Here is a 14,564-nt window from a genome sequence, read left to right on the forward strand (position 1 = left end):
AGCTTGCTGGAAGTGCAGCGCCTGAGCAGCAGCTCCTGGCCACAGAGCCCGAGGAGCTGAGCCCAGAGAGCACAGCCCAGCCATTCACCCATCTCATTTCAAAGACATTAAGTAAAGCCAAGCCTGCCAGCTTCCCTAATAAGCTGTTCCAATGTTTAATTGCCCACCGTGATCAGAAATAGCATCTTATTTCAAGGTCTGCTTTACGTAATTTTAGCTGCCAGGCAACAGCTCTTTCCAAGAAGGCTGAAGTGCTCTCTGTGGTCACCCAGGCGTGTCTGGGCAGAGCCCTGTCCTTGGCTTGAGGGCCACACTGAGCTCCTGAACCTGGACCTAACAGGACTTGGAGCAGGAGGATGAGCTGTGCTTTTTCCTCTTTTCCCATCCCCACAATGCATGTCCTGCTCCTTGCCCTCACCACCAGGCTCCAGCACATCCAGCATGGGTTGGAGGAAGGTCTTACAGCTCTGAGTGTGTGACAACATGAGAGAGTGGACAAGCCCCATAGCTGGCCCTCCCTACCCATGATTTTCCTGTGGTAGTAAAGCTGCTTTTTCTCCTCTTGGAACAGAGAAATAAAAGACAGCTTACCCAGGCTGAGTGCTGAACTTCTGGACAGTCACTCACTAGAGTCAGTCACTGCTCCTGAGCTGCAGCTGATGAGCCACACGAGGGAACTCCAGTGTTGAATTTCACTCCTCTGGGCAAAGCAAGAGTTAACCACTGTCCTCTCTGCAAACAAAAAATGGCACCTACTTGGGTCCAGATGCCCAGCTATAGTGGAGACAATGAAAGCAATTCAACAGCCCCTGGTTTACCTCATCTAATGCCAGTCCAAGTATTCCCAATAATTAGGCCTTTCAGCCTGGAAAGGCTGGAGCCACAGCTGCTTCCTATTTTCCCAAAGCTGTACAGAGCATTAGTCATTTCACTGGGGCTTTTTTATTACCGTGACTACAGCCCCGTAAGCACGCGCCAAAACCCAGGCAAGCCAAACCAGCCTGGATTCAGAATGTGCTTCAGGACTTCGAAATGTTCCCCTGTCCCCTTTCTGAGTCCTGGATTTTCCTCCCCACCCAAACAGCCCAAGACTGCCTGAAGAAATGTCCTGCTAGGTCAGGGTTCCCAGCGTGGACCGAGCTGACCCAGTGATGGCTGGCACTTCCACCCCAGCTATTAATCATTAACCAGCCTTGGGAGTGACCTTGACACTTAATCAGTCATGTAGTCCTTCCTGAAGGCAAAGCTTTTCCTCCTGCTGTGCTGGTTGGAGAGGGGATGAGGGTTGGATTTAGCAAGCAGGAGTGTTGCTGTGATTTTGGCAGTGCACGAAGGGCAGTGGGTGTAAGGGAGACCCATCTGCCTTCACCCACCAGCTTTGTTGCCTGGATTGTGACAGGAAAAACTTTGATTTTAGCTCTGGAGGCTCCAGCTGCCCCTGGCTGTAACATCCAGTCAAGGGCCAGCCACCGACGTTCCGTTTCCAGGTTCTCTGCCCTCAGTCAAGAGCAGCATTTGATCTTTGCAATTTAATTTATAGCACCTTAACCAAGTGGTGATGACCCAGCAGAGCAGCTCCAAGCCAGAAGCTGCCTTTGCTATGCAGTGGCCACCTCTCAGCCCACATTCAAGGGGTGAACTTTTCTCCTCTTCCCGTGCAGAGAGGAAGATTTCCCTGGAAATGGTGGCAATGGGATAGGCTGGCCCTGGAGGTGGAAATTGAGTAGTTGCATGTTATTAATTTGGGGCAGAGAGATGAGCTACAGCTGCTTCTGTCCTCCCTTCACAGGTAAAGCTGTGTCTGCCCAAGGAAGCAAATCCATCCCCATAACCAGTGATTTTCCCTGGTCAATTCCTGCCCCAGAGGTGGTTGGCTCACGCTTCTTGCCAATTTGCATTTCACCTAGTGCTGAGCAAAACTGGTTTGACTGAGATAAGGGCTGACCCAGACACTGCTGTTGAAACCCCACAGTTTTAACCCCAAGACTCTTAACATTCCTTTTTTTTTTTCCTTCTTCTTCTTTTTAAATTCTAAAAGTTTCTGCCCTTCATGATTTCAGCGCAGATGGGAAGATTTCACTCCATAAATACCAGATTTCATGTCTGGACAGGAGTTGAATTATGGGATCATCTGATTAAAGCCCCACATTAAATCATTAATGAAACGAGCTGTTTGATTATATAAGTCATATTCCTATTATTTCTAACTTGGCCACCGGCCAAAAGAAGGTGGAAAGTCCAAAGAAACAGCCAACCTTGTCTGTGATTCACACTCCCCCAGCTAAAGCACTTAGGAGGAAGGGAGGGACACCATTTCTCCGAAAAGTGGGGAGTCAGCACAAATTGTGAGGTTTCAGATGGAGAAAGGATCCCCAGGAGAGGAGATCCAAGATCCTCATTTTTAGTCAAATTGGTTTGACTGGGGGTCTGTCCAACACCACTGCCTGTGGCCAGAGGAATCTCAGCATCCTTCGGGTTAATTCTTCCAGGAGAGGTTGGGATGCTGAGAGGAGCAGGGATCCAGCTGTGTCTCACATCTGGCCAGCTGCTGGTTTCCTGTGCTGTTAGCAGGAGAGCAAGATGTCTGCTGCCTTCCACAGGGAGAAGTGTCAGTGGTGCTCAAAAACTTCACTGCCCTCAAACATAAATGTCTTTACTGGCTTTGTTTTCAGGTTCTTCCAGTTTTGATGCTGGAAGGAAAAAACCCTAAATAAATTAAAAAGATAACTGAGGGAAGGAGGTTTCACTTGGGTTTTTCTTTGATAGGGACCTTTTAAATGTGATATTAAAAGAAAGGAGAGTTCTTTGGCTAAAGATCTGAGCTAAGACCATGTTTTTACATTTAGTTCCTGATAGCCCTGTACTCCAGGGCTGTAGCTGAGTCAGGACACCATTTACAACAGTGTTTGTCTCCTCTGTGGACACTGAAATATCTTCCTGGGTCTGGTTTTTAATCTGCGTGGGTGTCAATCACCTTTCTGGGAATTGAATTTTTTTTTTTTTTCTCCTTGCTGCCAGGAAGCTCTCTGGAGGACCTAAAAGGGAGCTGAAGGTTGCTGAATGTGTTCCTGAGGCCACATGAACTCAGTCTCCAGCAGTCCTTCTGTGTTCAGGAAGGAATGAGCGCTTTCAGCAGTGCTGAGCACTGCCAGGCTGTGCCTGCTCAGGTAGCAGAGAGGTGCTGGGGCTGTGCTCAAAGCACCCCAGGAAACACCTGCACCTCCCTACTGCCTGAGCAAGGAGCCTGGGTCTGGCAGCTCTGGATGGACCAACGTTCCTGCCTGTGGCAGCATTTTTTGTGCTCTTCCTTAGTGTGCAAACTCTTCAAGGTGACCAACACTTGTTAAGACTTCGTGGTGTCACAGGCAGCGCTCGTAACACGAGTAATGAACACCTTCTGGCAGGGGTCACACCTCTGCTCTTCCCCTCCTTCAGAAGAGCAGTGAGCTGTGTTTTCTCTGGAGGCTGGGCCTGGGTTTATGAGCAGGACTGGCTCACAAAAAGGCTGGTGTGGGTTGTGCCCCTGCACAAACACAGCCTGTCCTGTGGTTGCTGCAGCGGAGCCAGGTCTGATAGGATCTAGTTCCACATTTTTATGGACATTGCTTTGGGATTTCATTTGTTTCTGGAAGTTGCCCTGTAAACAAGCTGGGTTCTGAAATTGTTTCTTGAGCAAAAACCTCAGCAGGAGGAACAGGGAGCACAGCTAAGGATAGTCCTTTTTTTCCCCCCACAGCTGGTAGGTATGATAGAGGATGGATGGGAGACCTCCAACCATCAGAGGGGCAGCTGAAGACACAAAAACCATCTCAAATATTCTCAGACACCTTTGTGTGGGCAACCTGAAACCTGCTTCTTCCCCATGGAGGCAGGAGAGCTTAGGGAGATGCTGGGATTTGTGTAAAATAGACATTCTGGTTATTGATTGGATCCCCCTGTGTGCTGCTGTGCCTGCATGGAGCCGGGAGCCTGGTGCCCTGCCTTGAGATACCTGTCTCAATGTAGACCTGAAAATTGGCCTGAAGTAGAAGGGCTTCATTCCTTGGGCTCCCAGAGCCCCAGGGCCAGGAGATCTGATCTGACCTGACCTGACCTGACCTGACCTGATCTGTCCTGCAGTGACTGGCCCAGGAGGGCACAGGACTCCTGGAGGTCCACTCGTGTCTCCTCCACCCCTCGTGCCATGGGGGGAACAAACCAGTACTGATGCCAGGTCCAACAGCCCAGTGGATCCTTTCCACCTGTTCAAATCCAGGGAAAATAATTCCCCCCCACAAACAGCACTGTCCTATCCAGTGTTTGCTGGGCTGGGATCTACACTTTGCTTGGATACACTTTGCATAGTAAAGCAGCCTGGGAATGGGGGTTCCTCCCACCTAACTGTTAACACCAAAGAGACAGAGACACTTCAAAATGTGGATTTTCTGTATTAAACCTGCTCTGATGGCAAGAGCAACCCAGCTGACCAGCACACTCACTGTTGCATCTAATTATGTAATTATTTTGGGTTTTCTTCCTCCTCTGCCTTCTAGCTCAGACTGCAGGATGACAGACGGCGACACAAATCTCCCGACCATCGAGAGGAAGCTGGGACTGCAGATATGGGGCATAGAGGTAGGACAAGAGTGATGGCACATGTCCTCTGTCACAGTTTTGTCACATGTCCTCTGCACATCTGTGTGTTTATGTTTCAGGGAAGATTAATTCTTGCAGTAATCTGTGTGGGAAAAGAGGGTCCTACAGATAAGATACAGTGGGAAGCAGACTCAGTATTTCCCCATGAAATGTTCGACATGTTATTGTTTTGGTTTCCTGCTCTGTAAAACGGAAATGATAATATTTACAAAGGAAACAGGAATGTGGTGGGACTGAAAAAAATCCTCCAGTACTGGAGGCTTTTCTCACCCCTTTTTGGAATCAATGCAAGGCAGCTTTAACACACCAAAAATCCCCTGTTTCACCAAGGTGGGTTATCCATAGGTAGCCTTTGTCCACACCAGCAGCTGCCATGGGGAAGACATCTATTTTTGCAGCAAAGGCATTCCATGGAGTCTATTTGTACTTCTTCCTTGGCTTTTCTACTCTGTGTCATTGCAAGGAGAGATCCTGCAGCTTGTGAGATTGCCTTTTTGCTGGTGGTGGTATCTGATTTTGGATTGGACCCAGGCTGTGCTCAACTCTGCCTTTTCTGCCCCATTTCACCAAGAACATTCCCCTGCAATGAGAGTGGCTTTAGACTGAGGTGCAGAATCCACTCAGGGAAGCAGTGGGAAGAGGCTCCAACATCTCCAAGTGATATTCAGCAGGTCACAGCCATGTTCCAGATATCACAGGGTCTTCACCTTTCCATTTCTCTGCAAAGCACTGCGCTGAGCTGCTTTCCAGAGGATCTGTAATTAGAGCTGTGTGGGTTCACAGGGGTCAAGCTGGTATGCTGGGAGACAAGTCAGGCCAGCAGAAGAATGCTTGGCTCTAATTTCAGGGAACCTCAGAGCCAGCTCCAGCCCTGGAGCTGCATGTGGACTGGTGGGTGGCACAGCCAGGCACTGTGCTGGGCAGGCATGGCTGGTTAATTATGCACTTGTGCCAGAGGAAATCTGCAATTAGGGTGTGGAGGGGTGAGGGACCATCAGTGTCCTCAGCTCTGGCTTTTCTCAGCTGGTTGCCCTGAACCCCTAGCAGAGAGGTTATCCTCACAAAGTGCTGAAAGTTACCCTTGAACTCGCAGGCACTGAGTAAAAAACTGTGCCCAAAACGAAACCTAGGAGGAGATGTGCTCACTCTCCTGGGAAATTCCCTACAAATTCAAGCTCTGGAGCACTTCAGCCTGGGCCCTAAGTCTAGATCTATAGGATTGCACAAGGGCAAAGACACTAAAACATACTTGTCATTCTGTCCAAGCAAAATTATCATTTTCCATTCTCACTCCTTAGTATTTTGAATATTCCCTCCAGAAGTGGCTTTTCCCAGCTCACAAACTCAGCCCTGGTTGTCACCTCAGTGCTTTGTGCACCCCAGCCTGTCCTGTTTCATACACAGCAAGTTCTGGCTCTTCACTTTTAGCAATGACCCCAACTCTGATTTCCTAACAGAACATGAAGATGGTTCCTGTACCTGAAAAAGCTTATGGGACTTTTTTTGAAGGAGACTGTTACATCATTTTGCACGTAAGTAAGACAGCAAACACTGCTCTCTGTTGGGCAACTGGCTCAACCCTTTTTATTTAGATCTGCCTTGGTTCCTAGGTACTTGTCCTGTGGAAAAAGCACTGTTGAAGTGGTTGTGCATGTGTGCTCACCATCTAATCATGGATCTGAATTTCACATGGCTGTTGTGACAACACTGCCTGTTTAGTAAATCAGAAGTTCAGAGAAGCCATTAACTTAGTAATTCATTAAAAGTGTTTATCTTCCAATCAACTGAGTCATGCCCAGGCATGGCAAAATGACCAGTACATTCCTGGAAAACTCAGTCAAGGCCCACATTTAAATGACTTATGGGAGTCCCTGGGGGATGTGGGATGTGACCAGCTGGAGGGTCTCATTTTTAGCAGGTGATGTGAGACATGAAGATGTTCCATGTCGTGTGTCACGTAAGCAACAGAGGCTCTGCAGCCCATCCCATGTCCTCATAAGCACACTTCAGCCCCACCCAAATTTGGTCCAGACCTACCTGCAGCCAGCTGGACCTGAGCTGGCTGTGAAGGACTGCTGAGAACCAGCTCTGCTCTGTGCAAACTGCCTCGTGTTCTCAGATTTTGGCAGGAGGATGATGTCTTACACTCACCTCCTTAAATCCCTTCCAAATCTCTTCATCTGCATACAGCAACCCAGGTCATTGAACCAAAACCCATCACATGGTGGAGACCAGAAGCATTTCTCACTTCCTGGGTCTGAGTGTGCCTCCTCCAAGCATCTCTGTCGGTGGAGAGGCAGCAACACCAGTGCCCCACAATAACCAAGTGCACATCCGCCATGTGCCAGGATGGGAAAGCAGGCTGGGATAGCAACACTGGATGAGTCTCCTGCTCAAATGCCCCACACACATGCCTTTAGGGTACCTTCTGAGTGCTGAGAGCCTGAGTTACAGGCCCACGAACACACGCTTAGAGCAGAATACTGGAGTCCTTGCAGGGAGCTGGCAGTGTAAATACGGATTTTGATGCTCACAGGCTCAGCTTCTGTTTAAACAACTTCCCCAGGCAGAAGAGCCCTTCATCAGCCCACTATTCTCCTTTTCCCTGGAAGACAGGAGGGTAAAAACACTCATCTCTGCATTCTGCTTCTTTACTGGAGCCTTTCCAAATAACGATTGTCCGTGGGACAATGGGACTTTGATCATCTTCAATAGCAATGGATTAAATTGAGTGATTTTTCCACAAATTAATTATCTGTGCCTGAGGAACAGAGCTGTGTTTTATTCAACTCCTTCTGCTGTGTTTCGCTGTGGTATCACTGCACAAAGCAAATAAACAGAATTTAGTGTCAAATTCAGCTTATAAAATGAGCTTTTATTACCTTTCCCAGGTGTCCATGATGGGATTTAACACAGTGGGTGCAGAAAAATAACTGGCACAACTCAGATAACACTGAGCACACCTTCTTCTCAGCCTGCTTGCTTCCTATTTCTAGGCTGCTGGAGTTTTCTGTAATAAGATGAATCCCAGCATGCACACACTGGCTCCGCTTCACTTGGAGTTATGTCTGTTTTGCAAGTCAGCAGGAATTCTGAGGCACTTTGTGCTGCTCTGCCATGTGCTATGAGAACGACAACAGGAAAGAAAGGGTAGCATCTCCAGGCAAATAAACAGCAGTGTGCATTGCATTTCAAAAGGTGATCTATGAGAAGAATCTGCTTTAAGTCTTAATATCAAAATGTACAATAGTAGGACAAGCTGAACACATTAATTGCACGGGCGCTCAGTTTTCATTGATAATAGGAGTTATAAAAGAATATCAAACAGAAACATCCTTCAGTTCAGTTTATAAAATCCATAAATTGCTCTGCTGAATAAGGAGAGCTCCAGGCTGAGCTCCCAGGGAGTACCTGAGGCTCTGTCCTCTCTCCCCTTGCCCAGGAGAAAGGCAGAACTGGGAAAGTGCTCTGTGATCACTTGGTTTTCCAACACAAAAATGAGCTGTGCCTTCATCCAGACTTGTCCTTCCCACCTCTTCCAGACCAAAAGGACCTCCCGTGGCTCCGCCGTGGATCTGCACTACTGGATTGGCAAGGACTCCTCCCAGGACGAGCAAGGGGCCGCGGCCGTGTACGTCACCCAGCTGGACACGGCGCTCGGGGGCAGCCCCGTGCAGCACCGCGAGGTGCAGGGACACGAGTCCGAGACCTTCCAGAGCTACTTCCGCAACGGGATCATGTGAGTGGCTCCAAACGGCCCACAGCGAGGTGGGTCGTGGCCCCTGGGGTTCCCTCTGCTTCTTTCCACGTCTCAGAGACATGCATATCTCAAAAATGTGAAAAATACAGAATTCCCAGAATGACCAGGTTGGAAGGGACATTCAAGATCATCGAGTCCAACCCAGCCCCAACACCTCAACTCAACCCTGGCACCCAGTGCCACATCCAGGCTTTGTTAAACACACCCAGGGATGGTGACTGCACCGGACCTCCCCGGGCAGCCATTCCAGAAATTTATCACCTTTCTGTAATAAACTTTTTCCTAATATCCAACCTCTATTTCCCTGACACAGCTTGAGGCTGTGTCCTCTGGTTCTGTCAGTTCCTGGAGAAAGAGCCCAAGCCCAGCTGAGCACAGCCACCTTTCAGGAGCTGTGGAGAGTGCTGAGGTCAGCCCTGAGTCTCCTTTTCTCCAGGCTGAGCACCCCCAGCTCCCTCAGCCGTTCCTCACAGGGTTTGTGTTCCCAGCCCCTCTCCAGCCTCGTTGCCTCCTCTGGACGCGCTCGAGCGTCCCAACGTCCTTCCCAAACTGAGGGGCCAGAGCTGGGCACGGCACTCGAGGTGTGCCCTCACCTGTGCTGAGTTCAGGGAAGAATGACCTCCCTGGGTCAGTACTGACGCTGGTTAAAATTGAGAGCAAAGAATTCCCATTTTGAAGGAATTACTTATTCAGTCTGGAGCCGTGGCATTCTGTTCCACTGGTCATTTTCCCAGATATTTGCAGTAATTGTATCTTAACCTCCCTTCACCTCACCCTTAACCTCCCTGTTCCTCTCCTCCACAGACTTTCAAGTGCCCATTCAGAGCACTTCAGGCTAATATCCACCTTACAGTGAAGTGCTGATTTGGCTCATACTGGGTGTAATATTCCTGTAGTGGAAGGAAAAAGTGACTGAACTTCTGTCATCTAAAAGATACTGTTGAATATATGATATGTTGATATATTGAATCCAATCCCAGGGTCTTTGCTCACTCTGGGGTTTTTGGAAGGACTCCAGTTACTGTCCTCCAAGGAAGATCTTCATTGGCAACAAACAGCCTGATTGCTTTGGTTTCAAACAGCTGAAGGAAACTCAGATGATCCTGGGTCAACATCCTCCATCCCAGTCTGGCTGGATATCTCTGTCTTGTGCATCTCAACAACCTCTCATGAATCTCCTCAGAACTTTTCTGAGAGAGGAAAGTGCTCTTCTGAGAGAGAAAAGTGCTTTTAGCCTCATCAGATGAGTAGGGGACAGTAAAGGACTGAAAATCAGACCCTCAAAACTATTCTGTTTGGAAACCTATCTGCCTCTGAAATCAGCAGGAATTAGAATTCATCTGGGTCTAAACCACATCCCTGTGGTCAGTGAGGAAGTCTGAGGCAGAATGAGAAATTAAAGGAAGCTTTTTCCACATCTTGGCAGGTGGACTAATCACCACAGCATCCTTCTGTGGGTATCTTAAGCTGGGCCAAACAAGTCTAGGGTGCTGTGAGTCACACTTCTGACCACATTAGCCAGTACCTTTCCAGCTACAATAAAACACATCTGTTACCCACATGGCAAAAACTGCAATCAACAATTGTCCCTTTTTCCCCCTAAATGGCAATTGCATTGTGCTGTAGTGTGAACAATGGATCTGTTTTCTAAAATGGTCTAGGATATGTAAGAGTGGATTAGACTCACCCAAAAAACATTAAAAGGGCTGTGGGACTTCTGTGGGGGGATGTGCCCTCTCATGATTGTGCAAAGTTGCCACAAGAGAGGGGGTGGCATTGGGGCATAAGGTGATAAAAGTGCTGAGAGTGGCTACTGCAAAGTGTGCGTTCAAGGATGGAAGAAAAAAATTGGGAGGTAAAATCTGAGAGAAAGACAGTGTCCTGTACCTGCTTACAGTTTTGTTCTGCTCCTGGCCACAGTTTCCTGCCTAAGCTGCTTTTAATAAAATAACTATGTTGAAGAAAACAAAATTTTAGCAAGAAGTCTGTTTTCTGCCAAGTCTGTTTCATATTTTAATTGAATGCTTTTGGAATATTTCAATTTTGGGATGCCACTGCCATGGTCAATGGGATTTTTAGTTTGGTTGTGTTGCAATTCCATTGCCATCCCTGACCTGACTGTTCATCTTCTCCCAGGATGTTTAATGCTTGGAAACGATGATCTTGAAAGTCTTGTCCATCCTAAATGATTCTATGATTGTGTGCAGAGCAGCAACACAACACCCATAGCAGGCAGACAGACACCTTGATAAGGACCATGAACAGCAGTGAGGCAACACAGCCTTTTTAGGACTCTGAGATTATTTGCCTCTAGATTTTTTTAGTTGCCGCCAAAATCTTGGGATGTTCTCAGAGGATAGAGGGGAAGGTATTTTCTAAGCAGCTCTAACTCTTTATTGTCTGCTACACAACAGCTACAAGAAGGGAGGAGTGGCTTCAGGATTTAAGCACGTGGAGACCAACATGTACAACATCAAGCGTCTTCTTCACGTCAAGGGCAAGAAGCACGTGTCAGCCACAGAGGTAAGAAGTCCCTGCTCTTCTTATGGATCATTTCTCCTTCCCTCTCCTCCTACACTCATTTTTGAGCAGATTTGCCTGGTGGGTATCTCATTTCTGCTCAAGAACTTCCATTTCAGGACAGTTTTCAAGTCCTCACTTGAGGGTTTGGTGTTACCACAAGAGAAGCCACTGTGCTCAGTGAAGAGCTGGGTGCCAGCAGAATGAGCAGTCACTGCAAACCTGTTCTTACATCCCCAGGGACAGGTTTGCCATGGCTGTGACTTGCCACCTGCAGCTCTCCTTTTCCTCCCAGCTTTGCCAAACTCTCTCATTTCCCTGTGACAGGTAACACTCTCCTGGGACAGTTTCAATAAGGGAGATGTTTTCTTGATGGACCTTGGTAAAGTGCTGATCCAGTGGAATGGACCCAGCTGCAGCATTGCTGAGAAATCCAGGGTGAGTACAGGTGAAAGCCACTTGGCTTAAGGTGGCATTTTTTGATGCCTAGGGAAAAAAAAGAAAAAAAAGAAAAAACTCACAGTGTTTTCGCAGTGAAAATCTTAAGAGCAACAACATAGATATGACCAAGCTAAATAATCATAAATTTTCTACTTGCCCATCTGCTGGTTTTAGAGGCCCATGGAATTGCTTTGCTCCAGTTCAGACCTGGGCTCAGGTTGCATTTCACAGGCAGCCAAGGGCACATCACTAGTTCCAGCCCCAGAAAGTCGTCCAGCTCCCTCTGGAGCTCATCTCCATCCCTCTGTGCCCTGTTGTTTGCATGGCATAGGATTAGAAAGTCAGAAACTCAAGTAGGTTTAGCTGCAGTAACCACCACAGGGTAGATTAATTTTAATTTTTTTTTTGTTTACAGCATCAACAGGGAATTCTGGCTTGGTTAGTGTGAGACAAGCAGGAATACATAACCCAGGTGCTGATAGGTCAGATCTATAGCTCTTAAGGCACTTTGCAAAGGGATCATTACCCTTATTTTACTGATACAGGAACCAAGATACAGAGATCTAATAAAGCAAGATACAGCAACAGGTCATCAGCAAAGCCGGTGGCCAAGCTTGTGGTCATTATAACATTAAAAGGCAGATGGGTCTGCTCTGTGTGTGGTGTCCCCTCATGAACTGGGAGATGGGGAATCTCCACAGGGAATGCCATTTTTGGGGCACAGTGGAGATCCTGTGGATACTGGAGAAGATACAAAGCAATCCTCAGCACAGGTGGCTGCTGGGTTCATCTCAGGCCTCAGAGGTCATCCCCTATGTCTGATAGAGAGAGGAGTCTTTCAAAGCTATTGCAGTAAGAGTCATGGGAACCAAAAAAAATGCAACTGAAGATGGAGATTTCAGCCTAATTAGCTGCTTGACATTTCATGCTGCTTTTTTCACAGAAGACGTCCACGTTTTTTGAGCACTTGAAACATTTAAATGTAAAACATCGCAGCGGGGCGGCCGGGGTCCTGCAGCTCTGCAGCATCCTGCCTCGTTGGCCTCAGCATGTGCTCATCTCTGCCCCACACCATCCCACGGGACCACTGGACCTGCTGGTGCACAGTCACACACAGGCAGTGCCTGTTGTGGCTCCCACATGCCTGTGCCCTGCAGGAGCAGCGTCAGCAGCGACTGCAATTAGCAGTGTTTTCCTATGAGTTAGTTAATAATCAGGCATTACAGGCATATCTGATTCTTTAATAGCTAAATTTGGAGGGCACTAGGAGCTCCAGAGAGCTGTGGTAATCTGGCTTGGGCTGTTGGTTCTCAGTCACTGCTTGGGGTCTGGGGCTCGCTGGGTTTGGGGTGTGTCTCAGGCCTTACCCCTGTGGCTCCTTGTGCAGGGTCTTGCTCTGGCTCGGAGCATCAGGGACAGCGAGAGGGGCGGCCGTGCTCAGATTGGCATCATTGACAACGAGAGGGACTCCCCAGACCTGATGCAGATCATGAGGATGGTGCTGGGCGAGAGGCGCGGGGAGCTCCGCGACGCCATCCCCGACGCCAAAGCCGACGAGCTGCAGAAAGCCAACGTCCGGCTCTACCAGTGAGTCCTGGGCTGTGCCCCGAAGCCCGTCCCTTCTCACAGAGGGCTCTGTGGGCTCTAACTCGGCTCGGTGGCTCTGTCTTGCAGTGTCTATGAGAAGGACAATGACCTGGTGGTGCAGGAGGTCGCCACCCGGCCCCTGACGCAGGATCTGCTCCAGCACGAGGTGAGACAAAGCCAGAGTGGCCTTTCCAGCAAGAAAAGGAGGCTGTGGCTCACTTTGTTTTCAGCTGAGCACCCGTTTCCTGAAACTTATCAGGCTTTCCATCACTAGGAGAGCTTAGCCCTGCTGTTAGGTTAGGACAGCTTAGCCCTGCTGCAGTCTCAGCAGCCGGAGGTAGGTGGTGTGTTGAAGCTGTTCCAAGAAGAGATGGCAAATTGATGCTCTCAGCCAAGGATTATATTAGCTTGGCAATCACAGTGAGGGAGAGCTGCATACCAGGAATAAATTCCAGATGGAATGAAGGCTTCTTAATACCTGATGTTCAAGGCTAGCCTTCCCTCTGCTGACTCCAGAGCAAATAAATACTCTGCTCACAAAACCAGGGAGATTTTGTTTTCCTGCCGTAGCAAGTAGCTGGTCTCAATGACCCACCCTGGAAGATTTCCTGACAGACCCTCTGTGCAGAGTTTTTCATAAAACAGAGGCTTTTCCTCTGACTAAAATTTGGCACAGAATTGCTCATCCTTAATTCTCTGCAGTGCAGACCAGCCTATTCCAACGCAGCACTGTGCCACAAGGCTCCCACTCCCCTTTTCATCCTGATGTCAGCCTTGTTAAAATCTCAGCCTCCCTTTGCAGACAGATGAAACCCTTTTGCTTCTTTCATAGTTCAGTTTGAAAAAGGAGCAGCCTTTGGTCCCACAGTGTGTTTGGAGCACCAGCTGTCTGCAGTGGGGGGCAGCACACCCCTCATCCCCTTTGGGTTCAGGGTCCTGCTGTGTTCACAGCAATGCAGCACTGAGCTCCAGATCAGGGGTCTCAGTGAGGACGAAATATTAATGCAGAAGATGTCTAACTTGGCCCTTTCCTGCTCCTTCAGTAGCAGATTTGGGCATAAATGCAGGCAGCAGCAGGCTAGGATAGATATTTCAGCATACCCTTCTCCTGGCTCCTTTTAGAGCTGGTGGTGTTTTTGGTTTGAGAACACCTCCTGTGAGGTGGTAATAGACAGTTTTGAGCAATGCCTAATTAAAATACATACTTCAACTAGTTACAATTATAAATCAGCAGCCTGGGCCAGGTGTGCCCACACCTGTGAACCCCTACCCTGTGGGGTTGGTGGTAGTTGTACTCCATTTATAAACCATAAGAAATTCATTCTCCGTCACCTCTGATAATGGCTGCACCAGGGTTAGAGCTCTGCAAGGCAGAGAAATGAGCTGGATATGCATCTAACTTAAATCTTCAACAAGGATCCACCTGATTGGGCTACAAATTATGAGCTTTTCCTGCACAGAGTTTTTCACGTTTGTTTTTTTTTTTTTTCTGTTTCCTGTTTTTTCCCTTTAACCTCAGGACTGCTACATTTTAGACCAAGGTGGTTTCAAAATTTATGTCTGGAGAGGAAAAGCCTCTAGCCCAGAAGAGAAAAAAGCAGCATTCACTCGAGCTGTGGTG

The 14,564-nt window shown here is 48.2% G+C and overlaps 1 protein-coding gene across 1 annotated transcript in view; it reads left to right on the forward strand.

Annotated features, from left to right (window-relative positions):
• VILL (villin like) overlaps positions 1-14,564 on the forward strand; it is a 36,557-nt gene that overhangs the window by 6,513 nt on the left and 15,480 nt on the right. Inside the window, exons 2-9 of the mRNA XM_053945075.1 lie at positions 4,533-4,614; positions 6,093-6,167; positions 8,178-8,374; positions 10,810-10,918; positions 11,243-11,353; positions 12,744-12,943; positions 13,031-13,109; positions 14,463-14,561. Of these exons, the coding sequence (XP_053801050.1) occupies positions 4,546-4,614; positions 6,093-6,167; positions 8,178-8,374; positions 10,810-10,918; positions 11,243-11,353; positions 12,744-12,943; positions 13,031-13,109; positions 14,463-14,561 (939 nt within the window). The 5' untranslated portion in view covers positions 4,533-4,545. The remainder of the gene's footprint in view (positions 1-4,532; positions 4,615-6,092; positions 6,168-8,177; positions 8,375-10,809; positions 10,919-11,242; positions 11,354-12,743; positions 12,944-13,030; positions 13,110-14,462; positions 14,562-14,564) is intronic.

Source organism: Vidua chalybeata, chromosome 1 (genome assembly GCF_026979565.1).
Source record: "Vidua chalybeata isolate OUT-0048 chromosome 1, bVidCha1 merged haplotype, whole genome shotgun sequence".
NCBI lineage: Eukaryota > Metazoa > Chordata > Aves > Passeriformes > Viduidae > Vidua > Vidua chalybeata.